The sequence below is a fragment of the Pholcus phalangioides genome, unplaced genomic scaffold (genome assembly GCF_987345545.1).
Source record: "Pholcus phalangioides strain wild (caught in Gottingen) unplaced genomic scaffold, Ppha-v1.0 ptg000022l_1, whole genome shotgun sequence".
NCBI classification, from domain to species: Eukaryota; Metazoa; Arthropoda; class Arachnida; order Araneae; family Pholcidae; genus Pholcus; species Pholcus phalangioides.
Window position 1 is genome coordinate 5604852 of NW_028301615.1, and position 27486 is coordinate 5632337.

The following is a 27486-nucleotide window of genomic DNA, read 5'->3' on the forward strand; positions in this document are numbered from 1 at the left end:
GTACAAGCCAGTCTCTCTGATGGCTCGGAATTAGCGAAGTATGCAGATAACAACATTTCAAAATGTTGCCCGCCATATTTCACATCAAAATATTTCAGGAGGTTACCTTCCTATCTTCTTTTTCTTCACCTTCTAATTAATATTTATAATAAATTGTATTTTTGTGTATTTTTCTTCCCTTTCAGCCAATCCCTGACAAGCTACTCATCCGACCAATGAGGATGAGGCACGGCGTAACTAAGATGGCGTCGCAGAAGCAGTTCACTTTTCCTGCCGAAAATATTAATAAGTAATATGACTAACAAGTTCAGAAGGATTTTTCCTGGTTAATTAATCCAAATTAATTAACGTAGACAAGCTCCCGAATTCTGACCTACCACACACACTTCACAAATCACATACAATTGCAACCTTGCCTTTCTCTTCGCAATGGCCCCCCGCGGGCCGGTTTAGAGGGCAGCAAATACTCGCAAACGAGTAGGTACTGCCAGAAATTGGGAAACATGCTTCATGTTCCCTATTTATTTCCGTATTTCCGATGCTTGTAGTTTCTTGTATGCGATGGAAATGTAAGAACCGCGGTTCAAGATTAAGCGTGCCCACTTAATGTTAAATTTTGATGCAAAGTTGGCCACCTGGCGGAAAGCGTACGAAACTGGGGAGAGGCTTGACCTATTTTGATTGACAGTTCACCACCCTTTCCTCCTCGCTTTCTCCACCCCTCCCTTTTCCCCACCAGTTTGATATTGTGTATTATTTAACACTCAACATGTTCGAAGAGAAATTACATTATTACTTGTTTTCCGGATGAAGAAATAATTTATTTGTAATCCACCCCAGATGGCTCTTTAAATGTTAATCTCTGAAGATGTTTGAAGAATGATTAGAAGAAAAACAATCTCACAACATGTAGATTATTATTATACAGGAAGAATTATCTGGGAGGAAATGTGTAAAATTTTAAAAGAATATTTGAGGTGTGCAGTAAATTAAAATTGATGGTTGCGAGATTTACTAAATTATTTCGTACCCCAGAAATATATCTACATAATACTGATGGAAAAAATTTAGAAACTAATCTCTAGAAACTCTATCCCTACTGGATCCGGCCCGTCATGCAGACTACCAGATCCGGCTGAGCCGGCCGAGGTAGGGGGGATAGGCATTTCACACTCTTTTATTCCGTGGGCGGGACACAGTGACGGATTGTTGACGGCTGCTGCGCGGGGTTCTTGTCGGAGAAAGAGGATTATTTTACAACTACAGTTACTTATGAAAGAATGACTGTTGACGATGACAATACCTCAGGTGAACTTTGAGAAAGACGTGTGGTTACTATTTTTTGAAATTTCGCCAACATTCTAATTTTCATTAAAAGTTTATTTCGTTTTGTTTGAAACTAGTAAAAGATCTGTTATCTAGCTATAGGTTTTAATCGAAGAATTTCTTTCGTGGTACAATAGAAAAAGAACATTAATTATAATACACCAGAAAATCTTAATTTTTTTGGAATTAAAACATTACAAAAATTTTATTTTCGGACATTTTATCATGAAACACTCAATGAATGTCTAAATTCAGATGTACTGTATATCGGACCCATTAGATTTTGAAGGAATCAATGTTGAAACAGACAACTCACTGTGGTTATTGCTAATTAACTTACGTACAATTTCAAATGATTTCTAGAACTAGAATTACCGAAGTTCGATCTTTTCATATTTTTTCTAGCTGTTTGTGTTTTTCTAGCAAAACATGCGCACACCGAGAAAATAAGAAGTTTCCGTCGAAAAAGTAATTAAAAATATCGGTAAAACTGAAAGAAATTTTAATTTTTGTGGATTTAGTTCGAATTCTATATTCCACACCCAACTGCAGTGGTTCATAAACTTTTGTCACTCGTGGCCATGGCCCCCCTCATCCTGGAGCAGGATAGCTAGGAACTCTTGCAGGCCCGCAGCACAGACGGGCTTTCTTATGGTGAATTTATGCGTGAAAAAAAAAATTAAGAATCACCCCAGACGCCAGGGCTCGTGCCCTGTAAGCTCTACCCTTGTGGGAGTCAAAGCCTCCTAGATACTAGGTACTTCTAGGAGGCTTTGGTCACGCTCGTGCCTCCCTTGCCCTGTTCATAGTTGATCTGTGTCTCTCAAAATAGTTTAGTATAGATTTGTACATCCATAAAAGAACCACTTCAAAGCATAAATAGGCACACACATACACATCAGTATTTCCAGCTCGTCGTGACGCCCCCCACAAAAGGCACAAAAGGTTGGCAACACCCCTAGGAGCAACAACGCACACTTTGAGAAACACTGTCCTGGCGGCTTAAAATAATTGATAAGAAAACTAGAATAGCTTTTGATAAACACCACTCCTTGTCTCCAACATTTTCAGCCTCTGATCCACTTGACAAAGAGGTTGAGATGTTTGAAGAATTCACTATCACAAAGTGGACGATAGATGTATGAGAAGATAAGTAAGAGCTTTTATACAGGCGAGTTCCAAGAAAAATTGGCCTGGTCTATACTATCTCAATACATACATGCTTATAACAATAGCAGAAATTGGGTTGTGGCTCTCACATAGGTTTGTTGTGCTGTTTGTTATCCTGTTGCTTTTTCGCGTGTTTGGACATCTCTTTTCATTTTGAGCTCTCATTCTGTTTGTATCAAAACAAGAAAGGCTGGATTAAGGAAAATATTCGCCCCTGGGCAGGACTCTGTAAAAGAAAGACTTCTTGGAAATAGAAGGACTTATGGTGAAAAGATTCGGCTTCAACGTGATTTGAATGATTTCCTACTGCGATTAGATGTTGGGAGGTCCTTACTTATCTGAAAAAAGGGCATTTAAAATTCTTTTCAAAAAAAGATTATTTTTTTTATCGATTAAAAGATTGGGGATGGAAACCCACGGCTCTGTGGGTACGTACACGTGGCTCTTTACTAATACTAAGAAAAGAATAATACAGTGTAGTTTACTTGCAAAAAAAAGAAAAAAAAACTTTTTGTTCGTGAATAAGTTTTGAGTTCATTGTGAAGGATAGAGGTTTGGGGCTCCTCACACTGAAAAATTAGCCGACCCCAAGTGGCGTGTAATTTAAAGATATTTATAAGTACTTTGTTGGGAAATGCAATGGCGTTGAATTAGAGAAAATCTCCCTTTATTCTCAGGTATTTCCCAGGGCACCTTTTTTTTACCACCAATGCGTCTGGTATTGAGTTCCATTGTGCGATAAATAAGGATAAAATATTTGTGGGATGTTTTTTATAGTCTAAACTCTGTCTTCTACTAACAGACATGCCACTAGTTATCTGCAATCTTCTTGAATAGATAATGTCCACACAATTCTGTAATGTGATTAGTTTAGGGATTATTTTGAAGCTTTACATTCCTCTGGTTTTCGTCATCTTCTCTTGATACATATTCTGTTTAAAACAGGAGTAGGTCGTAGAATATTTTGTCACTCAGATTCGTAAAATTTTATCGATTAATAAGTTTAATCCGATTTTTGCTGCCACAAAATGCCGTTGGTGAGGACATTTGGCGAAGTTGGTAATGGCAAATAGCATAAGTAGCCAAAACTTTGCATCACAGGAAGTTTACTGTGTGAAGACAGACGAATCTTCTTTCCATACCCGGTCGCTTTGTTTGGTCAGAGAAGAGGGCGTTGAAATACTTTGCTTTCTACCAGTTATCCGGTCATTGTCGAGAAAGGTTCTACAATGTGCAGTAGAAGAATAGGAGAAATAAATACGGGGGGTAAGAAATTTGTCTCGAAGAAGCTCTCCGAAATCATAGGGTCCATAGATTTTCACCCCTCTGGTAGGTAAAGAGTTAAGGTATAATTACTCCTTACAATTTCAACTGGATGCCTACTAAATAGTAAAATTGATAAAATAAAAATTTTAAAAAGAAAAACCAAGTTGTGAAATAAAAAAAATTCATTTATTTCATCAGCTAGAAACTTATGTATAACAAAAATGAGTTACAAATGTGACTTCTAATATAAAACAACCACAAGTAACATGCCAATGACAACACTTGTGCTTCAAACTGATAAAAATCTCTCAATGACATAAATAAATAGTTCTAAACTGGAGGTATAATAAATTATTTTTGGAGTGCAAAATGAAATAAAAAAACAAACAAAAGTTGACTGATTACTCAGGAAAATCAAAATGAGAAAAATTGAATTTTTTCATTCTCAAAAAATTATGAATCATACTGTCAATTAGACATCTCATATTTTAGCTGTTACTTGCAAAAATGTTGAATGTGAAATTCATGTTGCAAACATTGCTTTTATGGTTGGTTTCACGTTTCGATGCAGGAAAAAATGTCATTAATACCCAAAATATTAAATGGTTTGTTTACATGCACATCAAATGTCCAAAACTTGAAAGTGCCAAACAAACAGTTTCAACGGTTTGCTGTTGCGTCTCAAATTAATAAAATGAAAAATTTATGTAAAATAAACCAGTAATTAAAAGAAAAAAAGCATAACATACATCTTACCATACATTCTCTTACAGGGAAAAAAAATTTACGGAATGTTGTCACTGTCAGCACTTATTGTGGGCCAAGTATGGTTTTAATGGCACTTCCTCACACACACAAAAACCAGGGCAAACAATCGTTCTTGCTTGCCTTTCCCGGGAAATATAATTTCAATGCAGGGTACACATACATATGTCCTGCTTGACGTTGCAATGATGCTTGGGAATTTGGAATAGCGTTATGAACCAAACGATCTTCCTGGCTGATGTTTATAAAACACCATTCCTGGAAATAGTGGTTTCAAACATTGGCAATCATAGTCAACTTTGCCGCAAGAACCCCAACTAATACTGGATTTTTAGACACATCTTCCCGTGCTTGACGTCTGGAAAAAAAATGAAAGAAAATATTAAATGCAAGGGAAAATGTTACTTATTTAAATTGATAACAAAATTACGAGAAACAATATGTGCAACAATGAATGTTTTTTGCTATACATAAAGCTGGGCACGACAAATCCATGAAAAATTGAGGTGGCGGGAAAACTTTTAGGGGCCAAACATTTTTTGAGAAAAACAGGTTCAAAAATATTCCTTTCAACTTTTCCAGGACATAGCAAATGCCAAAATGAACTTGATTCTGCAGCCAAATATTATTATTATTCATTATTTAAAAGAATATTCTCAATTATTCTTTGAATTCACATTCATGAGAATATTCTACCCTCACGACTCTTTGCATAGTACCCACAAAGGGTGGGGTTGACAGAGCTCCAGCCCTGGGCCCCCAGGAGTGGACAATTCTTTTTTTTTTTCAGGCTATAAATAAACTACAAAAGGGACCATGAAAACCCTCTGCTAGGGGTTGTGGGGAGTAGCATGCAATAATTTCTGTCATAGGCAGTGAACAATTTCGGATAATTGACGCTCTTTTGAAATGAACTGCGAGGTGTAAGCACGATCGAACTTCGGGAGAGGGGGGGGCGCACAAGGAAAATCTTCCAGCGAGAAATTTTAAGTTAATAAATCATCACACATTCATTTTGAATTTACAAAAATTCAGTTAGCCTACAATGTGATTTACATAATTTTTGATTTCTTTGCACTATATGTAATCTTTGACGTATCAATAAATTTTGGTTTTACCGGAGATGCCCTGTTTCCCCCCCCCCCCTCTGGGGAGGGGGGCGAAGTGCTTACGTTGCTTCTTGCGACAGAGCCTGGGTGTCTCGCGGTTTCTCCAGCCTACAATGTGAAATATTTTTCGATATTGTAATTTTTTTTACAATAACATTAGCTGAACTATAAAATACATATTTTACTAACCTGCTGCCATTTTTCGAAAATCTACATAGATGAGTTTCTTCCGACTTGGAATTTCTCTCGCCATCCTAGGAAGCCGCAATAATTCAACATTTACTATCATGATGAAATAGAGAAGAATGAAGTCGAAGGAAATGGTGTAGAGACACAAAAACAAATTAATTTAACCCAGATAATTTAACCTTTTGATAAATTAATTAAGAATTATTGATTAAGAATACCGATTTTAAAATGAAATGAGACGGGAAAAAAGAGCTACGTGACTGGGGATAGCCATGGAGGAAAGAATAACAGGAGGTGACATCAGGAACGAAAATTGAAGCCGTTGTGGCAACCCTATGGGCTGACGAGTAAGCCCAAACAAACCGCTCTTTTCCCTATACTTAACATGTGTTTTGCCGGATCGAATTCTTTTAAAATATTAATAACTAAATAAATTTAAGCACCATGGCCATTTAATGCGTCTTCAGGTAATCTACATGATCTAATAAAGGGGGGAAATAAAATCTTATCCTTATATAAGGGGTTTTTATATTTTTAATTTATTTTTGAAAGGGGAAGATCATTTTTCACTCTCAACTCGTCATAAGTTTTTAGTTCAGTGCCTTCAATTCATTTTAAAAATTTGATGCATCACATTAATGTCTATGGGAATATGATTAATTAAAATAATATGAAGCTGCAATAAAATGCAATTTCATAATTTTTTTCTTTTAACTGTTTATTTTGCCTTTTTGTTTCGTTCATCATTATCATAGATCCGGGACATTTCGAAAGTGTTTGAGGCCCGTGGGCGCTCGTCTTAAGCTTTACATGAGAAATTTTTATTTCTGAATCAATCCTGAGGTGCTCGAGCACCTTCTGACAGGACCGTAGCTAGGATTTTTGGCACCCGGGGCAAACAGCATTTTGCCGCCCCCGTGCCTCAAACATGGGCGGAGATCCGGGGGGGGGGCAAAGGTGGGGTCGACTGATCTAATGTATATATGAGCTGACATCATCATCATCGCGCCCCTCCCCAACAATAATGACCTTGCCCCCCCCCCCAGACTTCCAAGTCAATCGCCGCACTGGAAGTGCTCGAGCGTCGTCCGCCAATGTGTATTTATGGTTTTGCTGCCTGTAGGCTGTACAAATTTCGCCACCCTTCTTCCGTTCCACTCTCATATTCTTGAATACGTATTACTGGAAATATATGCCGCCCATCCGAACTTTCCGCTATGTAGATGTATTGAGAAAAAAATATTAAAAAATAAAAAACTTTTTTTTTACGAGCCGCGATAAGTCATCTCTGGCCTATAGTATTTATAAAAATAATCTGGGCTGTTTTTTTTCCTCTTCATTTTGTACCAATTATTTTGCTTTTAAAGTGGTACGTGTACGAAAATTTGACAAAAAAGTTTCGAATTGAAAAGTTCTAAATTGAAATCTAAAATTGTGTCTGTGTTCGTCGAGTTTTTGCCTGGAATAGAGAAATATTTCTACAATATTTTAATATAAACAGCTGAAAAGCGTTATATATGCTAATGTTTTGCATATATAATATGCTTTTCGCAAAAAAAGGCAGATTTTTTTTCAAACACCGCTTGTTCAAGTGTCTTTAAACATTGTATTTCTCTCAGCACTGAGGTATTACATGTTTTGGCATAATATTTTTAAAATTAAAATGCCAAGAAGAAATTTTGTGGCACAAGATATGGGTAAATTTTGGTTATTTTTGCAAAAGGTTCCATGTTGTAGAAGTTGATATTCGAAAACAAATAACAACTAAAATTGTAAAAGCTCTCGTTCAATTGTATAAATATATCCAAAGAATTTGAGAAAAAAAAATCGAGTTCCTAAAGTGAATAGTAAATATTTAAATGATTTTTAAAAACGGGGATGTTTCTCATAGGAAAGCATGGGAAGCCACGGTTTGTTTGGGCTTACTTGGTCCCTTTTTAATAGAGCGATCACTGGCTTCATCTGGCAACCCAGATTCCCCATGGTTGCGCTGGTGGCGTCACCTCCTGTTATTCTTTCCTCCATGGGGGAGAGCAATAAAAAAAAAATGGCGGCTGCCCCGCTGAAAAATTTGTTTACAACTGTAGTTCGTACGCTTACCGCTTCGATTTGTGGCGCGCAAGTTTGCATCAGGCCTCTCCATTGAAGTGACAACGCTTATCTTTAATACAGCTTTGCGCGGCCCACTCACTCTTTGAAAAGAGCCGCTCTTCAAGACGAGTCATGAGCGGATCGCCCATATCTAAAGAATACAGATCTCACGTGGTTTTCAGTTCACAATATTGCACAGGTGCGTTAAGAGCGGCTTTAACTTTCAAGCGGTTTAGCTATACTGCGGAGGGCAAGTATCGGATCCATCGATCGATCAAAAAATGGAAGCAAGTCGGGAATTTTATGACCTGTGTAGAGCTGTGCTGCAGGTGAAATATATTTTTTGTTCCCTCTAATCCGTTTGCTTGCCATTGCCGTAGCTGAATGAGAAATAGGACAAGAGGGAGTGTCACTCCATACAACTGCAGCCCCTTCTGAGGCGCTGTACTGAGAAGTTTTCGGGAAAACTTTCAAGCTATTGTGAAGTCATAATGTGCATTTTGTAGAGAATTTCATTTCGAATAAGCAGAACCAAATCATATTTTTGTTATTGGTTTGTTTGAGAGGAAAAGGAATTACATATGTATAAAATAACGATGGGATGAATATTCGGCTGAATATTTGTGTAAGAAAACCTATGGGGAATCGCGTTTCGGCTAACAAACGCGATTCTGGAACAAATCACCTACCTTAGTAGACATATTACTGTAATATTGAAACACAATATATTGTCGATACTGACAATCAATCATTAAATTTGATTATCAGCCCCAAAGCAGAATGCCAAAATCTGTGGCGGGATGTCACAGAACAATTAGCACTACTGCAAAACAGTATTGAAGTATTTTAAGAAAAAGTGCAAGAAAACACTATTATGGGGATTTTTACCGCAGAACATTTCCAGTCAGCCAAGGGTTCGTTTCAGAATAATGCAAAACATTCTGCTATTGGGATTGTCAGTATCGTGTCAATAATTTTTCAGTTGCTAAGTTTTTTAATATTTATTTTAATAAATTTCATAATTTAAATTCAATATCAATCATTTAAAATTCAATATCAATCATTTAAAATTCAATATCAATCATTTAAAATTCAATATCAATCATTTAAAATTCAATATCAATCATTTAAAATTCAATATCAATCATTTAAAATTCAATATCAATCATTTAAAATTCAATAATTTTCAAATAAAAATGACAATTTTACTTACAATTATGATGAATTTTAAGAAAATTGATATTTGGCCATAACATTAGCTGAATATGTGGCTATTTGCTCAAATCGCCATTCCCTTTGTCGCTATTATAAAAGATTACTTTCTGTCAAAATATGCAGTAATTTTTGACTCTCCCTCCCATTTTTTTGCCATTACATGATGTCATTCACTTTTTTTAAGTAGCCAAATTAATCCGCTAAATGCTCAATTCTGTTGTTAAATGTTGAATTCTGCAGCTGAAAGCTAAATTCTATCCCCAAATGCTGAATTCTATTGCTAAATGATAAATTTTATTGCTAACCACGTAATTCTATTTTGCTTAAATACTTAATTTAACTTTATTCTATCCCTAAATGCTGAATTATGTCTCTAAATGTGGAATTCTATTGTTAAATGCTTAATTTTATTACTAAACTCTATTGTTAAGTGCTTAATTTTATTGCTACATGCTAAATTTTATTTCTAAATGCTAAGTTTTACTACTTATTTCTTTTTCTAAATGTTAAATTCTATCTGTAAATGCTGAAGTGATGCTATTGATTGATTTGTATCGATTCCATTTAATTAATAAATTTTATTGCTAAATGCTTAATTTTATTGTTACATTCTAAATTTTATTTCTAAACCCTAAGTTTTACTACTTAATTCTTTTTCTAAATGTTAAATTCTATCTGTAAATGCTGAAGTGATGCTATTGATTGATTTGTATCGATTCCATTTAATTAATAAATTTTATTGCTAAATGCTTAATTTTATTGTTACATTCTAAATTTTATTTCTAAACCCTAAGTTTTACTACTTAATTCGATTGTTAAATTTTATTTCCAAATTCTATTACTAAATGCTAAATTTTATTGCCAAATTCTATTGCTAAGTGCTTAATTTTATTTCTAAATGGTAAGTTTTACTGCTAAATTCTATCTGTAAATACTGAATTCTATTGCTAAATGCTAAATTTTATTTAATTAAATTCTATTGCTACCCCAGTAGCACATCGATATAGAACGACGTAGAGATTTCAATACCGTTCGACGTCATTTACCAATGTTGTTCTACGTAAAAAATGGCATATCTTTGTCTGTATAGTTCAATGTAGCGAATCTGACATTGAACTATATCTGACCCGACACCGTTCGACATAAAAAGGGCATATATTTATCAAAGCAGTTTGACGTAACGAAATCCGACGTCGAACTATATCTGACCCGACACCGAAATTCACTGGATGATTCTTAGCAGAACGAATTCAGTTTTATAGAATGAAAATAAGACAAAATGTAGTAAAAAAATTACAAACTATGTGTGTGCATATATAAGAATATACTCAGATCTTGGTTTAAATCTTGATCTCGTGTAGAGCTCAAGTCTTCACGCTCCCCCCCTCCCCCTAAATGACGGGCCTGGGTCTCCATGTTGACTCTGCTGTGTGTGAGCAAACAATGAGTTCCTAAGCCTACAAGTGAAATTCCTAAGGATGGAAGCTGGCAAAATTCAAGTCAAGCCATTGAGTGGCAAAGGTGACTGGGCACTATGGAAATATAGGATAAAATTTGCGTTAAGTTTCTATGGTGAGGCCTTAGATATAGTGAATGGGAAAATGCAACTGCCAGAGAAGCCATTGGATGGATCATCAGAAACTATTGTAAGTCAATACAAGATTAACTTGAAGGAGTATAATAAAGCAAATAACTGTGCTATGTTGGTTCTAACTAATTCAATGACAGAGGACACATTACGGAAAGTAATGAGCTAGGGATGTATGACTAGAGTTACACAAGCTATTTGAAGTCGCATCTGAAAATCAGCTGTACAACATTTGTTTAGAGTTCTTCCAGTTTAAGTGGTCATCAACTGAGGATATGGCAGCAAACTTATCCAAATTGAAGAATCTGTGGAATGAGCTTAACAAAGATTTAGAAAGTAAACAAGAAACCAAACTTCCACATATGCTGCTGATATGCAAGATACTCTATACTCTTCCTCAAAGCTATCGTGCCTTCAAATCAAGTTAGTTGCTACTAAGTGAAGAAAAAAAAAAACTGTTGAAGATTTAATGACACAGCTATGTTCTCATGAGCGGGAATTAAGGACAGACATCAATGAAAGTGAATCAGGTCACGAAGCACTAGTTGCAAGTTTCAAACAGAATACCCAGATCATCAGAAAAGAGAAGAAAGCACATCTTCAAGTAAGAAATATAGTACTGTCATCTGAAAGGACATTGGGTCAAGAACTGCTGTAAATGGATTGATGATGGTAAACCACCGAAACCCAGTTCAAGTCATTCCACAAGTATCAGAGTAAGGGTGGTGGTACTACTGTTGCTGTCAGTACGACTCTCTTTGCTGTAGATGAAGATGTTTTTGCTGCAGAAGTGAATTGTGATGATTGGTATATAGAAAATGGTGCATCTAAAAATGTTACCAAGAGTAGTAATTTCTTTGTATACTTTGAAAATTTGAATATCTGCATGGTATAACTGTGGCAAATGGAAAAGTACTACCTGCCGTAGGGAAAGGTACAATAAAAATAATGGCCATAGTAAATGGTAAAAAACAATTTAAAAATTTACAAGATGTCTGGTACGTTCCTGATATTAGCAAGAATCTGTTTTCAGTATTAGCAACACAAGACAGATACCAGAACAGTGTATTTGAATCAACATCTAGAAAATGTTATCTGAAAATTAATGGTGAAGCAGTCCTTAGTGGATCAGGAGATATCAGTGGTGGTTTTTTTCAGAGCTGAAATTTAAGTGTTGCTACCAGAAACCCCAGTTAAAGTAAATATGGCAAGCAAGTATGATTCTGTTCTTCAGCTTTACCATGAAAGATGAGGACATAAAGATAAACAGCATGTGAAGTCATTAATAGAAAAAGAACTCAATATCAAGGTCAACATTGATAAACACAGTTTTGTGAAGCCTGTATCTATGGCAAGGCTCATCGTTTGAAGTTCGGCACTAGAGAGAAAGCCACAAAACCAGGAGAACTTTACAGATATATGTGGACCATTTGATGTATCGTGTAGAAAGTATCAATACTTTGCTGTTTTCAAGGACCAGTATACCAAGTTCTGCTATGTTTCCTTCTTAAAGCATAAATCAGAGGCTGCAAGTGCATTAGAAGACTTTTTAGCTCATGTTAAAAACTTGGGGCATAAAGTTGAACAAATATTAAATGACAATGGTGGAGAGTTCGACAACCAAGTAGTCCAAAGAATTCTCAAGAAGAATGGAATTATTCACAGATTGACTGCACCGTATACTCCTGAACAAAGTGGAAGTTGCGAACGAGAGAACAGAACTCTTGTTGAGATGGCAAGAACTCTCAAGTACTCCAACAAAGCTTCCCGGCTTTCCTATGGGCCGAGTTAATCAATAATTCATCTTATGTTTTGAACAGGACTAGAAAATCTTCAGTTCACAATGTAAGTCCGTTTGAGCTATGGGTGAAAAAATAGCCTCGAATAAGGCATATGCGCATCATTGGGTCAGTCTGTTATGCTCATATCCCAACTCAAAGAAGAAAGAAGATGGATAAGAAAGCAACAAAGGGTTATCTTATCGGATATGATGCAGATGAGAGAGAAAAGTATCGTATCTATATCAAAGAAAGACAGTAATTTGCTGTCATGATGTGGTATTTCAAGAGAAGCCCTTACAGATTGAAAATACAGTGACATTTCCAATTGAAAGAAATGATCAAAATGAAGAACTTTCAAATGAGGGAAAGTATACCCATGATGAAGAATCAGAAAAGATAGCTGTAGCTTAGATGAAAATGAAAAGACTGAAACAAACTAGAAAGCTCAGGAACAGAAATGAGTTGGAAAAGCCTGAAACGTTTGAAGACTACATTATGTTAGCAGATGTCTTCATGGCTGATGCAAATGAACCAGAAACTTATCAAGATGCAGTCAATTGTAAAGACAGTACATTTTGGAAGAAAGCCATGGACTCTGAAATGAATTCCTTAAGAGAAAATTGTACATGGATTCTACAGCCATTACCTAAAGGATCGAAAGCTATATCTTGTAAGTGGGTGTATCGTATCAAGAAGAATCCAGATGGTAGTATTGACAAGTATAAAGCAAGACTTTGATTATAAGGATTCAGTCAACGTCATGGTATTTATTACAATCAAACCTTCAGTCCAGTTACCAAGTTAGGAACAATACGCTCGATAATCAGTATTACAGCAAGTGAGAAATTTCATTTGATTCAATTTGATGTGTCTACAGCATTTTTATATGGTCATCTAGAAGAAACCATCTATATGCAACAACCTGAAGGTTATAATGATGGGACAAATAATGTGTGTAGACTCAAGCGCAGTCTTTATGGTCTTAAGCAAGCTCCTTGCTGCTGGAACAAGTGTTTTGGAGATTTTTTGTTGAAACTAGGATTCAAAGCAAGTGAAGCTGATCCTTGTTTGTACATCAGAGATCATAACAGAAAATTACTTGTAGCTTTATATGTTGATGATGGCCTAGTCGCAGCAACTGATCATCAAGAAGCTGAAGATTTCATTAAACAGTTGAAAATGAAATTTAAAGTTGCCAGTAAACCAGCAACATACTTCTTAGGATTGGAAATTGAAAAGTTTACCAATGGAAACATCAAAATTAGCCAACAAGCATATGCAAAGAAAGTGTTGAAGAAATTTGGTATGGAAAATTGTAGACCAGAGTTCATACACCTATTTTGAAAGTGCCGTCAGAGAAAAATGGTCTTGAATCAGAAGCAGATGAATAATTTCCTTACAGAGAAGTAGTCAGAGCTATCATGTATGTTATGGTAGGCACCAGACCTGACCTAGCATACAGTCCCCAAAGCAGAATGTTTATCACTATTCTGCGACGAACCCTCAGCTGACTGGAAATGTTCTGCTTTAAAAATCCATATACATGTAATAGTGTTTTTTTGCACACTTAAAATTCTCCCAAATTGTTCTTCAGTAGTACTAATTGTTCTGCGATGTACGTCACAGATTTTGGCACATTCTGCTTTAGGGCATACAGTGTAGGAGTTTTATCACGCAAGCTATAGAATGCTTCAAAAAAAGATTTGGTGAAAGCCAAATGTGTTCTCAGATAAATTGCTAGTTCCACAAGTAAAGGCATTATCTACAGATATAACTGCAACCCCAGAGTGTTATAGTGATACAGACTTTTGAGGATGTGAAAAGACTGGTCGCTCAACTACAGGAATTGTGATCTTGTATGCTGGTGGAGCTATCTCATGGCTCAGTCAACGACAATCTATGGTAGCAACATCGACCACTGAAGCAGAAATTGTTGCAGCAAATGAATGCTGTAAAGAAGCAATGTGATTGCAAAGGATGTACAAAGCAGTTGTACAACTTAAAGAAGTTCCAGTGATCCAAATTGATAATAGCGCAGCAAGTGAGTAAAAAGGTGTATAATCGGGCCTGTAAATAGGCTGGTTCATCGAGACAAATGGGGCCTCATGAAAAATATGTATACTAATTTCGCAACCCTTTAACGGGGGCGTTAAGAAGGCACGCTATGACATTGCCCATGATCATTTAGTTTATAGACTAATAAATATTTTTTCACCATCATCAAGTAGGCATATCCCCCCACCCACCACATCCTGAAGCTGGGTCTCTCAGCCGAAATTTTTGGGCAGCTGAAACTGGGTAGCAGAGGTACCAACATGAAATGAAAAAAACATTGAGGGAGGGGACTGAAAATCCCTCTTCATCCCGTACACAGGAGGAATGTGTGGTATTGTGTATATTCGTGAATAATATGGGTTGGGGGGCTCAGCATAAAATTTATAGGGAGAGCTCAACATGGCTCACCGCAAGGGTGGGGCTGACAGAGCCTGGGGCAAATACCATTTTTTGATTTTTCCATGCTATGAATTCACTATACAAGTGCCCGAGAAGATGTTAGTCTAAGGGCGCTATGCCAGGATGTGGGCCATAAGAGCTCAAATAGCCCCATGTTCCGGCACGTATGGCTCAAGTGCCGCGACAACCCTTATTTACCTTTTTTATGACACTGTAAATTCACTACAGAGGGGGGGGGGCCCATTTTAACCTGACTTAAGGGCCTGTCAAAGATCACAGCCCAGCAGGTGGGAACGGAATTATGAATTTAAATAATAAAAACTATGGTAAAAAAAAACTATATTGACAATATCTTGCAAAATTTAACCTCTAGTTCAATAGTAATAGTAAAATAATGCTTACCTTTTCTCTAAACGCTGTTTTCGGCGTGAACTGTTTCGTTAATAAACAATAAAATCGCCGGCGTTTGCAGCTTGTAACTAACGCTGTGCCCTTTCATAATGGCTGTCCTCTTTGTTGACGCTCACTGACAGGGAAGACAGGAGGGAGGGAAAACGCGTAGTGTCTTATACTGTTCTTGGTCGTTGTCCATTGTTATAAATGGCAAGTACGATATTATGATAGGCAAAAAATTTGGATTATTTCAAAAGAAACTAATTATTGTATAAGATATTGTCCTTCGAAACGAAATGCTGTTAAAATGAGAGTAAAATTATTTTTCAGAAAAAATGAAGATATTTTGGCATTTACTGAGTGAATAAATTTTTAACTATACCATTCGGTATCGGACACATAGAAATTTCCGACACTCGGTATTCATTCGCCGTCGATCCGACACCCTGACAAAACCGTTGTGCTACTGGGGTAAGTGCTTAAGTTTTTGTTAAATTCTGTTACTACATTCTAAATTCTATTTCGAAACGCCAAGTTTTACTACTTAATTCTATTTCTAAATGGTAAGTTTTACTGCTTAATTCTCTTTCTAAATGCTAAATTCTATCTGTAAATACTGAATTCTATTGCTAAATTTTATTAAATTCTATAAATTTCTCTCATTCCCCAAAAGCTTCAACATAAAGGAAGAAAATTTTGAGTTATAAGGGAAAGTTTTAATATAGAAAAGTTCTTGGACTGAGTGAGAACTTCGAATAACAGATATTCGAGTTTTCAGAGTTCAACTTATAGCGAATCGACTGTATATGTACTTCCATGGATTTTATTCCAGAAATTGTGATACTATTCTTTCTTTCTTTCAATGCTTTTAGGCACCCACCTACCATTTAGGTTTCGAAGCATTTCTTCTTTTGGTGGTCTTCTGGTTTCTCTTCCATAAAAGTTACAAGCTAAAACGCACAGAACTTACAGAAGAGGTAACAAAACATGGGCATCTTTCTTGAATTCGAACATACTGTTCATTTATCTTCAGTTTTCTGGTGTATGTGTTATATGTAATGTATAAGTTATTATGATATTCAAATTAGGAGAAAGAGCTTCTAATAACCGAGTGGATGCCAGAATCATTAGTTTCAGAAGTAATCGATAAGCACTACTCATTGCAACCTAGAACAGTCACTGGGTATGTACATTTCACTGATCCATTTGATAATTTACAAATGTTTGATAAAGTCTTGGCATTTTGCCCTTTTTTCCAATGCTACAGTTTCTAACAAAGGTTGGATTAACCTTTGAGGTGTCCGACTACGTTTAAAATGTCATTAATGATTAAAAAAAAAAATTGCAAATTTTTTTTGATTGAGTCTGTGTGGTGCCGGGGGGTGGCAGACCTAGATTGGCAAAATCTAGGTCTTCTTTTGAGTGAAAGTGGGTTCCCATCGAAAAAAAATAAAATTGGTCTTCCCCTCTCCCATCATTTACAGGCACCCCTGTGAATCAAACAAATAACTGATTTCTAAAAATAAGTTCAATCCAAAGATTTAGGGGAAAGTGCCCGAAATCTGTCCCTCCCCCCTCTAATTTGCATCTAATTCATCAGTTTAGTCAGGAACAGTCACAATTTTTGCTGTAGCTGAATTCCTAAATTTGTCCCCTCAGTATCAGACTCTTTTTTTTTCTTTTTCTTTTTTTCTGACTACTTAGATTCATTTTGATTGATATATGATCACTTGTCAACATTTTTAAACTGTGATTAATACTTCTATGTCTTATTCATGAAGAAAAGCTAATTATATAAATGTAATAAAGAAAGAAATATAAGCAATATAAATATAACTATTATATATACATGCAGCATATATTAACTAATTATTATATGTAATATAACTAATAAATATGAGCAACTAAAATGAATGTGTACATAACTGGAGTGGGGGGGGGGAAGGAATTAGAGGATACCTTTGATAATTACAACAAATTTTGGATTTTAAATTTTTTTGGTTAGGAAAAATTTATTCCGTACAATCACACTTGCAGCACGTGTGGAGTTGAGTTTACTTGAATCAGTTTTCAAATTTTATTTTTAAATCTAAATAAATTTTTAGAATTAACAATTTTGCTTGGGGGAGGGGCGGTATTTGGGCACTTTCCCTCACTAACAGAAAAAGTAATTTAGTAGTATAACTAGGTTTAGTTTTTTTTTTTTACATTCATTGCTAAGTATTCTATTGGTACAGAAAAGAGCTATAAAGAAACCCATCGACACTGAGGAATGTGTAACATATTTATAACAAATATAAGTTGAGCATATTATATATGGTATTTACTAATAAACTAGTCTATAATTTCTCTGATTTTTTCATTTCAGAAAACCTCAGCTTCAATAATAAATTTAAAGCAAGTGATTCTGATGATCATCTGATTCATATGAATCCTTTTTGAGCAATTCCCAGTTCCCAGCTGGAATGATTTCCCCCCCCCCCCATGATCCACAAATGTGGTCTACCACCATTTAACTTCCACATATTTCACACCTGAATATGGGAGCTATGTTAGATTTGTATTGGCCCTGCAATTCCTAAAAAATAATATTCTTCTGCTCACTTTCATCTCGGATTTTGCCACCCTCCAGATTGGACAAACGTTGCCCCCTTTTTTCAATAAAATTTTTTTTTTTCGCTCTTTCATCTTTGATTTGGCGCCCCTCCTGAAGCGGCACCCGTGTGAATCACGTATTCCAAGAGCCGCTTCTGTGTCGTGGCAACAGAATTTTTTTTTCAAAGAGATAGTCAACTGGAAGGTGGAAAACTTCAGAAAATCATATTTAGTCTGCGCATTAGCGGCCTAGCGGGTCCGATACCCAGATTTTCGTGACGTGAAACTCACGACTGCATAGCTGCTTGATGACTGAATGTTTATGATAGAGAGATATAGATGGCTTTTTTTCTCAGCCAGAGATATCAAGTAAACAGTTATTTTCCGGATATTATGCTGAGGTGAGCTCGGAAAGAAAAGTCATCACGTCTCCGCCGGGACGTGATGACTTTTCTTTCCGAGCTCACCTCAGCATAATATCCGGAAAATAACTGTTTCCTTGTTTATGATAGAGTTTTTAGATTTTGTTTTTTTTTCTCCAACGATCTCGGAAAATTGTATTACGATTCGCACGGGCGATTCTTTAAAAAAAATCACATTTGCAATCTCGTGAAAATGCAGCGAATTTACGGGATAAATACTCTGTCTCTGGCGTGGGTGGGTAGCCGTGAACGTACCGTAATTTCCGATATATAACCCGCAGGAGGAAAACTCTCAGAAATTGTAAATTCTGTATAATAGCCGCTCTTATATATATTCGGGGACGCAACTTGATATTTCATCAGCTTCATTCGTTTTTAAGGTCACGACCATCGAGCTTATATTACTGGAGGGAGAGCATCTAGCCGCCGTGACGGCTTAGACATCAAATGCAAGGAAACCATGTGACTCGGTGAAAACAAAGTTCGTTTGCTAGTAGAAATTAGCAAACTTTCTTTCATTAATTCTGGAATTTCCCTTCATTAATTCTGGAATTTCCCTTCATTAATTCTGGAATTTCCCTTCATTAATTCTGAAATTTTCCTCCATTAATTCTGGAACAATTGCTTTCATCAATTCTAGATTTCTTTCATTGATTCTGAAATTATTTCTTTTATTAATGCTGGAGTTATTTCTTTCATCAATTTTGGAATTATTTCTTTCAACAATTTTGGAATTATCTCTTTCATCAATTTTGGAATTCTCTTTCATCAATTTTGGAATTCTCTTTCATTAATTCTGGAATTATCTTTAATTACTCATGAAAAAGGAATGCCACGTGTGATTCATGAAAGGAACAAATCTAAATTACACAGAAATGAATCTTTTTTTTTTTCTTTTTTATGGGAGAGGGCCTACACATAATTAATTTCAACACAGCCTAAACTATATGGGGATTGATGCTGTTGGATAATATAAGACAATAGAGACATTAATTCTCATTTTTGTACTTAAGATATAAATAAAAAGCTGAAATTAATGTTATTGCATGGATATCTACCTCAAAAGCACATTATTTTATATTTAATTTTCTGGGCTTCGTATTTCTAATCGAACTCAATATTTCGAAAATCAAAAATTCAGTTCAATTTTCAAAATTATTGATGTGGCGGAAAACCCCATTAAATTTCCGCATTTCTGTGCAAAAATCGGCAATTTCAACATTGATCTCTATGGGGGATTGTGTTTGTTTTCACCGAGTCACGTGATCTTCTGACGGAGATGTTGGCGACACTGTTCTCCGCATTGCCAAGGCGGAGACCGCTGATGTCATATTCCTTTCAGTAATATAAGCTCGATGGGATTTGTTTTCTTAAAACTCGGAATGTACGTGTCCCCACAGGAAGTGGGAACAAAATTTTTATGCATCCTTTCCCGAAATTCCGGGTATTTGACGCGCAATAGTGCATCGCCGGCATCTCTACTGAGAGGGAAGGATTATCATCGAGTAAAGGATTCAAACAATAGGTTGACTCTTGGGGGTGCACTCAACTAGAAGCGCTTCTAGATGAGGTTGATCGTTCCTGTCAACCCCCACCCTCCTCTGGAATCATACCGAAAGTAGCTGACATTGATCGGGATTGGTCAACAAAAATTTTACTTCAGAATTTTTGTACATGCGTCAAATGGTCCATTGGGCAATCAAGAGGCAGAATGGACACTCACGATTTGGCGAACTCAATCGTTTATTTATTCCCGAAATGAAATATTTTGTCGCCATTTAGCGCAATGGCTTTTCGGCAACATGAACTTTGGAGAGAACCTTCCAGAGGGTTACGTCCCTCCAGACAGTAGCGCCAGAAACCTGCTACTAGGAAATAGAAACTTGTGGAATATTATTTTTCTTGAAGTTTCGACCAGAGCTATAAATAGTGAGGCCATGGTCCCCACGCCAGGATTTTTCACAGGCCCCCTCAACCCCTGAAAAATTTTACACCCCCCAAGCTGAGATTATGGTTTAATTTTTGCAGAAAAAAAACAATCTCTTTCAGGAAGGGAAAAAAATCCTGAGTGAGAATGCCCTCCCCCCGATGAGAAAATCCTACGTACGCAACAGAGTTTGTATATATACAGTAAAATCTCTCTGCAACGACACTCGATGATAAATGCCTCTACAATGATATTTTTAAAATCTTGTTTGGAATTGCCTAGTGCAGCGGTTCCCAACCGAAAATCTTTTTATTTGTCACCCATTGAATGGGTCGTACGACTGTTAGACTTATTTGAAGCAATTAATCATTATTTCGTTGAAAAAAGAATTCAATGGTCCAAAATGCATTGGACTCACAACAGATGGAGAAAAATTCACAGAAGGTTGCTACTCAGGCCGTCGTGCGCGCGTGGCAGAAGTTGCTCCCAAAATGAAATGAATCACTGCTATATTCGCAGACAGATCCCTGCATCGAAACTGTTGCCTCCAAATTTGCGAAACATTCTTGATGAAGTGGTCAATTTTGTCAAGGTGAATCCTTCCAACTAAAAATTGCTATGGATTCACTATTCTGCAATATTGTTGGAAATAATGTAATTTTATATAAAAAAAATATTTAGAAAAATTTACTTAACTACAGAAAAATAGATGTTTTCCATTCGGAGTAATTTCAATATTTATAGAACAATCCTTCAAACAATTTGAGCTAGGTACAGTGATCTCTGACTTACACGATTTTAAAAGGATTTTCTGTACTCCCGGTCAAAGATATGCTATTCCATTATACGCTTCTCTCACTTATGCATCTTTTTTTCTTGTTCCCTTTCGCAGATGTTTAAGTGAGAGATCACTGCGCATTTTATGTTTCAAAATTTAAAAAAAAAAAGATTTAGTTTCGAAACCAAGATTTGCCATTACAAAAAGGTTTCATGTCCTGAACTTATGGTGACCCACTAGTTAATGTATGAATTCAAATGAATGAAAAATAAAGACCTAATTCAAGTTATTTATTCATTCTATATTCTTACTGTCCGTCAAATTAATGGAAATTTTTTTAACATTTCAAAATGTCTGGACTTGTCAATGCTAAAATAAGGGAAGAGATTCACTAGAAATCTCGTCAATACCGCAAAAAGGGTTAAATACACTGTGTGCTGGTATGCAAGAGGGCCTTGGTTCGAGTCCCGGTGGAGACAAGATGACTTTTCTTTTTGAGTTCACCTCAGCATAATATCCAAAAAATATGTTTTCTTGATATCTTGGGCTGAGAAAACCTTTCTACCGTCCCACCTGAGGAGTATTTTCAACAGGAATTTTTATATTGAGAAGGAATATTTGAGGTTGTTGACATGACAGCTTAAACCATGGTTTAAATCTTTGTTAGCCAAAAATTCATAAAAAGCCAAGGTGTTCTAGTATATATTGTCACCTCAATACTACAACTTGATAAGTTGAAATTTTTTTTTCAGGTAAGTATAAAAAAAATTAAATGTCTTAGCATGCACTTCAATATGCTACAACTACGAAATCTGTAATACAAGTCTAAGCAAACTTGATTGTTTTTATGTAATATAATGTTGAATATATACTTCATTCAGTGTTTTTCTCAAAACATCTAAAATTGAGATATCTAGTTGCAGTATTGGTACAACGATATGCTTATAGATAGTTTTACTGAGATAAGTAAATTTGTTCATATCAACAAATCAGTTTTCAGAAATCTTCACCAATATGAATTGAAAACTAAATTACTTAGAAACCTGCAAAAAACAGAACATTGAGGGGACTAAAATTATTTTGTATTTTAGATAACTTTGTTTTTGAAGGTGCGCATTGAGCACTATTCATTGTTGGGACTATCTTTTGATTCTGTTCAAGATAGGTTTCAGTCTCAGTGTGTCCATCTTAAACGGGTTTAACTGTATTTTTATTTATGATTTAGTAAAGCAGGGAGAGTTATCATAGTTGATGGAATATCCTGTCTCAATGCTGTAACACACAATTATCTAGGCCTCGGAGACCATCCAGAATTAGAGGTAAGCTACTAGAGTTCCATTTAAAATAAGTTGAACCCCTATAACTTGAATTTTTTTCTATCTTGAAGTCATTTCAATTTCCTATGTGATATATTTTCTATCAATTGAAGTTCTATTACTCTAGCTTTTGGTGACTCATAGTAATATCAATTGCTGGCATCGCTTTGATCTATCCACGTTTGAATGTTCGTTGGCAGATTTTTTTGCCTCCTGAAGCAGGATTAAGATTAAAAAAAGTAGTAAAAACATTAAGATTGAGGATGAAAAGATTTAATTCAAAACTTGACTGAAGTAAAGCTACTTTTTATATTTTTACAAGAATTTTGTTGCTCAAGGCCCAGATTGTTGCAACCCCCAACTTTATGAATCAATGGCGAGTCAAGTAATAGCTTGTATCCGGATGCTGCTGAGCAGTTGTGTGGGTATTGTAATAGCTTTTCATCACACAAGCCTGGCTATGATCCCCTTGCAGACTGCACAGTATTAATTGCTTACAGGTTTTCTTGGAAGTGCAAGGTTTCCCCTATCGGGAAGAAGTATGATGGGATAAGAAAGCGTGGGTGGCAGTGTGCCGTCTTAACTCACGGGCCCACCTGAGCATGGCCCAGGGCCTCAAGAGAAGAGGGGCCTCACAAAAATAAGATCTGGTTGAAATTTTCTAGAATGTACCTGGTAGGGCCTCAGAAAAACCACTTGGCCTGGGGGCCCATGATGCTCTTAAGACGGCCCTGATGGGGGGGGGGGGGAGAAAGGATCTTCACAGAAAAGAGGAAAGAAGCCCGGTGTTTTCTTGTTTTTAAAGAGTGGCTCCTGTGAACTCAGGAGTCAACTTGAAAGGCTCGCTGTAAGTAAGGAGGATATGTTAATATTTTAATGTTTATTGTTGAAAGTTAATTAAATCAATCTTCAAAAATGAACATAGTGATGTCAGCAGAACTATACTGGATGCAAGGAAATTGAACTATTTTGTGTGAAAGTGATTTCTGGAATAAATGAAGCAATTGACAACAGAGAAGGATCAGGATCATTTGGCATAGCTGATCACCAGTCGTCTTAGAACAGTTATGCGAAAACTCTGCCATCAGCAGAAATTGATGAACATCAGGACTTTTGCCTATACTGAGGAGGTGAGTGATCACATTTTTTTGTTGGTTAGGCAAAACCAAACAATTTTCACACTGATTTCATTGTATTCAGTACTGATTTAAAAAAGAAAAGTGTTACAAATGATGTCTTTGCCAAGAAATGGAAGAAGGACCTGCTGATTTTAGCAGATGAGTTATGGGTGAAAGTCCCCAAAGACAGAAGGGTTGTAAATTTGAAAGAACTAATCATGAAAAGTCCTTATTATGAACCAAAATTTGTAAAAGAATTACTAAATAGTGTCATTAGTGAAAGAACAGAGCAAGAAGCTATAAACCATGAATTATAGGTAGAAATCGTAAGACAATGAAAGATGTGAAACACACAGCAATAATGATTTCATCTGGTATTTGAATTTAATGAAAGGTGTAATGCTGGAGGCGACGGCAAGATAGTGAATTCACATTTTTTCTTTCATCAAGCATAAACTATGTTCAAGTTGTATGAAGTCCCAGAGAAATATCATGGGAAAATTATTCTTTATTCTTTGAAGGAGAAGTACAGATGCATAAAACTGGCAGGACCAGTTAGATTATTATGACATGCTTGAAGAGATGATTTTGAAGAAAAATTTCAAATCACTCATGAATTGAACATGAAAAGAATCTAGATAAGATGAAAAAAAAAAGCAGGATATATATAAACATGTAGTCAATATGCTGTCAGGGTGGAAACAGCTGCTATAGATTAACACCTCAAGTCAAGGGAAGTTAGCATGCTTAAGGATTTGAAACAGTTAGGCTTTCTTTCATTTTGTCAATGCTTTCTGTAAACCATCAGAACTCGTATACTGTTGAACTGGTTAGATGCAGTGAAACTTCCAAGAGAAGTAGATAATTACATCAGTGCGATGAATTGGCAAGGGATTTTGTGATACCACTGCTAAACACTGATTTTGTTCTCAAAGATGTTTCAGTTATTTAAAAATGATTTTGGGGTGCTGATTTCGAATTGCATTGGTTTTTCAGACTGGTTCTGAAAAACCAATAAAACCCTCTCATGAAGAATTGTTTTGAGATAAAACAAGAATTGTTTTTGAGATAAAGTGAAAATTAAACTTCAATAGTGATACCAAGAGCAACGTACAAATCACATTGAACCTGTGTATTATAAATAAATACAGAAAATCATTGGCTAAGATATTTCAATGATTTTTACCTTTTGAAGGGCGGTAGGAACCCCTTTATCCTACCTTTTTCAAAAATTCATAACTCCACAAAAAATAGGAATTTTTTGCTGCAAATCGAATTAAAATGTAGTTTATACTTCCAAAAGTTATCAGAAGATGGCTCAAGTTGTCCACACTTTTTTTTTTCATATCACTAATGGTAGTTTTTTTCGTCAAATATTTTTGCTGACACAAAAAAAAAAGTGATTGCTGATTTTTACCAAATTTTGCATCACCAACTGGGTGAAATGATACAAATTCAATGTATAGTATTATGAATTTTGTCTTGCAAGTAATTTTTGAATCCACAAGGTTTTTTTCAGAACTTATTTGCTGAAGAAAAAGGGTGGGATACATGTAGTCCCACCGCGCGTCTGCAACATCCCCCTTACAGAGGGCAGCACCAATTTCCTGACCCTTGGAAAATCTCTTTGGAATGCGTGTTTTGTAACATGATACTGTTGCGTCTGGCATTTTTTTTTCATTTGTGTCTTCTTCAGTACAGAGAATGGTCCCTCTATAAAAGTAGAAGAAAATTAAAAATTCCTTGAAAAGGACTAACAGCTGCTAAAGCTCTTGCTTTGATTGAAGAAATACCATCGGATCCAGAATCCTCAATTGAACTTGATGATGAAGTGCAAGAACGGGAAGAATTTCTCGAATCGGGGATGAAGAATTGACTATCGTAGAAGAATCTATTGTTGATGAAACATAGACTCCAGGACCATCAACAATAGATATAATAACTTAGAGTGAAACCACATGACAACACTGTTCCAATTCGGAGAAAGGACTGGGCCAAGTGATGAGATTTTGGACCTGGAAGAACAATTTCCTATTGCAATTTTTTTGTTTGTTTTCATCAGCCCTGATTGAACATATCGTTTTTCAAACAAATCTTTATGCAGCACAGGAAGGAAAGAGGTTTGATTCAATTTCTAAAAAAGCGTTTCTATGCTTTTTAGCCATAAATTTAGCTATGGGCATAAAAAAATTCCTTCTCTACAGAGACGGTCAACAAATCCAATTCTGGCCGATAGTTTCATAAGCAAACTAATGCCAGTGAGAAGATTCACCTGGATGTTGGCCCACCTGGTTCAGTTAAAGAAAGGTGACTGCAACTTTGACAAACTATAAAGTGCGACCCTTATTGAATAATTTGTCAGAGAGATTGCTATAGAATATTTTCACATAATTTTTTTTCAATTTTGCACTTAACTCTTGTCATTATTTGAGACTTTGTCTTCCATCAATATTTAAAATACAATTTAGAAGTATTTCTCCATAATATGACATCCTTTAACTATTCTAATCTTTTCCTGGCTAATAAAATGAAATAAGCACTATTGTAAATGTGCCTTAGTAATGCTTTCCCGGCCAAGCATTTTCAACCGCGCTGATAAGCGCTAAGTGCGCGGTGGGACAAACGGTATCCCACCTCATATATAAATAAAAATGTGAATTTTTTTTTTCAATTTTTTGAAAAACGTAATATGCACACCCATATGCATCAGTACATCAAGTTATTTTTTTATATTTTTCATATTTTGATGTCGCTCCCTTCAAAGGGTTAAGGTGATGACTCTGAATTTGGCATCATTGATTTTGCCAAATTGTTTATGGGCATTGTACAGTTGGATCCTGTTATAACGAATACCGTTATAGCGAAAATCTCGATGTAACGAAATCTTTTCCAATTTTTCAAATCAATTTACATAGTAACAATGTATTGCGTAATTCCGGTATAATCTTTACCTAAAATAAGTGTCCGAAAAACAACCGAGTCAATCTCCATCTACTCTTTCAACGTTTTTGAAAAAATCGGACGAAGTTGAAATTGTAAATTCAAACAGTAGTTGTAGGATGTCCTAGGATCCAGGGAGATCTTACAAAAAGAACAAAAAAATCTTACTTTCGAATTTACAAGATGTGGATGCAGCTGTCTTTACCTGGTTTCAGGACATTTTTTCTGGAAAATGAGCCAGATACCAGTCCACTCATAGGAGAAAAGGTTTTGGAATTTGCACGTGCACACATTTGGATGCGAAAACTTTCAAGCAAGTGTTGGCTGGCTGAATCGTTTCAAAGAACGAACACGCGCGGTATGGTGTGGTAGCAAAACAGATTTGCGGGAAAGCAAATTCAGTTGATATGAAAAATGTGAATGAATAGAAAGCTGGTGAAATAGCAAAAGGAATAATTAAAAAATAGGCCTACAGGGCTCCACCATAGAAATTATGTACCAGAAAGAGCTCTGCGAGTCAAAAAAAAAAAAGGTTCAGAACTGCTACACTAGAGAATGCTTTGCTACTTACAGCATCTGAAGCCTTAGCTAGTTTGGAACTCTAAAACAATATTTATCAGATCAAGAGAACCTTCCAGACCATTTGTTTGAGCCTGCACGTATTTTAGAGCAGCGGTTCTCAACCAGTGCTCCACAGAGCCCTTTGGGCACCTTGTGCACTGTCCAGGGGCTCCGCGGCTGCTCAGGGAGAATAAAATAAAAAAAAACAATAAAATTTAAAAAAATAATTATAAATATTTTTAAATAGTAAAAATAAATCAGTAACTTTGATTAATAATTAAAAAATGTGCCTACGGGACTCCGCCATAGATCTTTTTTCTTAAAGGGGCTTTGTGAGTCAAAAAAGGTTGAGAACCACTGCTTTAGAGGAATTTATTGTTTCCTTGGCTTCCATAACACTTGTGCAAAATAATAATAATAATAATAATTCAGGGTTCGCACATCCTTACAAACTCCTTAAAAACTCCTTACTTTTCATTTCC

General features: G+C 35.9%; 1 protein-coding gene across 2 annotated transcripts in view; it reads left to right on the forward strand.

The window, feature by feature from the left end:
* The first annotated feature begins 8055 nt into the window (after nucleotides 1-8055).
* Spt-I (serine palmitoyltransferase subunit I) overlaps nucleotides 8056-27486 on the forward strand; it is a 280091-nt gene continuing 260660 nt past the window's right edge. The window contains exons 1-4 of one of the 2 annotated variants that reach the window (XM_089249944.1): nucleotides 8056-8245; nucleotides 16220-16324; nucleotides 16436-16530; nucleotides 22295-22388. In XM_089249944.1, coding sequence (XP_089106070.1) covers nucleotides 8198-8245; nucleotides 16220-16324; nucleotides 16436-16530; nucleotides 22295-22388 — 342 coding nt within the window. In that variant the 5' untranslated portion in view covers nucleotides 8056-8197. The remainder of the gene's footprint in view (nucleotides 8246-16219; nucleotides 16325-16435; nucleotides 16531-22294; nucleotides 22389-27486) is intronic. The other variant, XM_089249945.1, reaches the window with a different exon arrangement.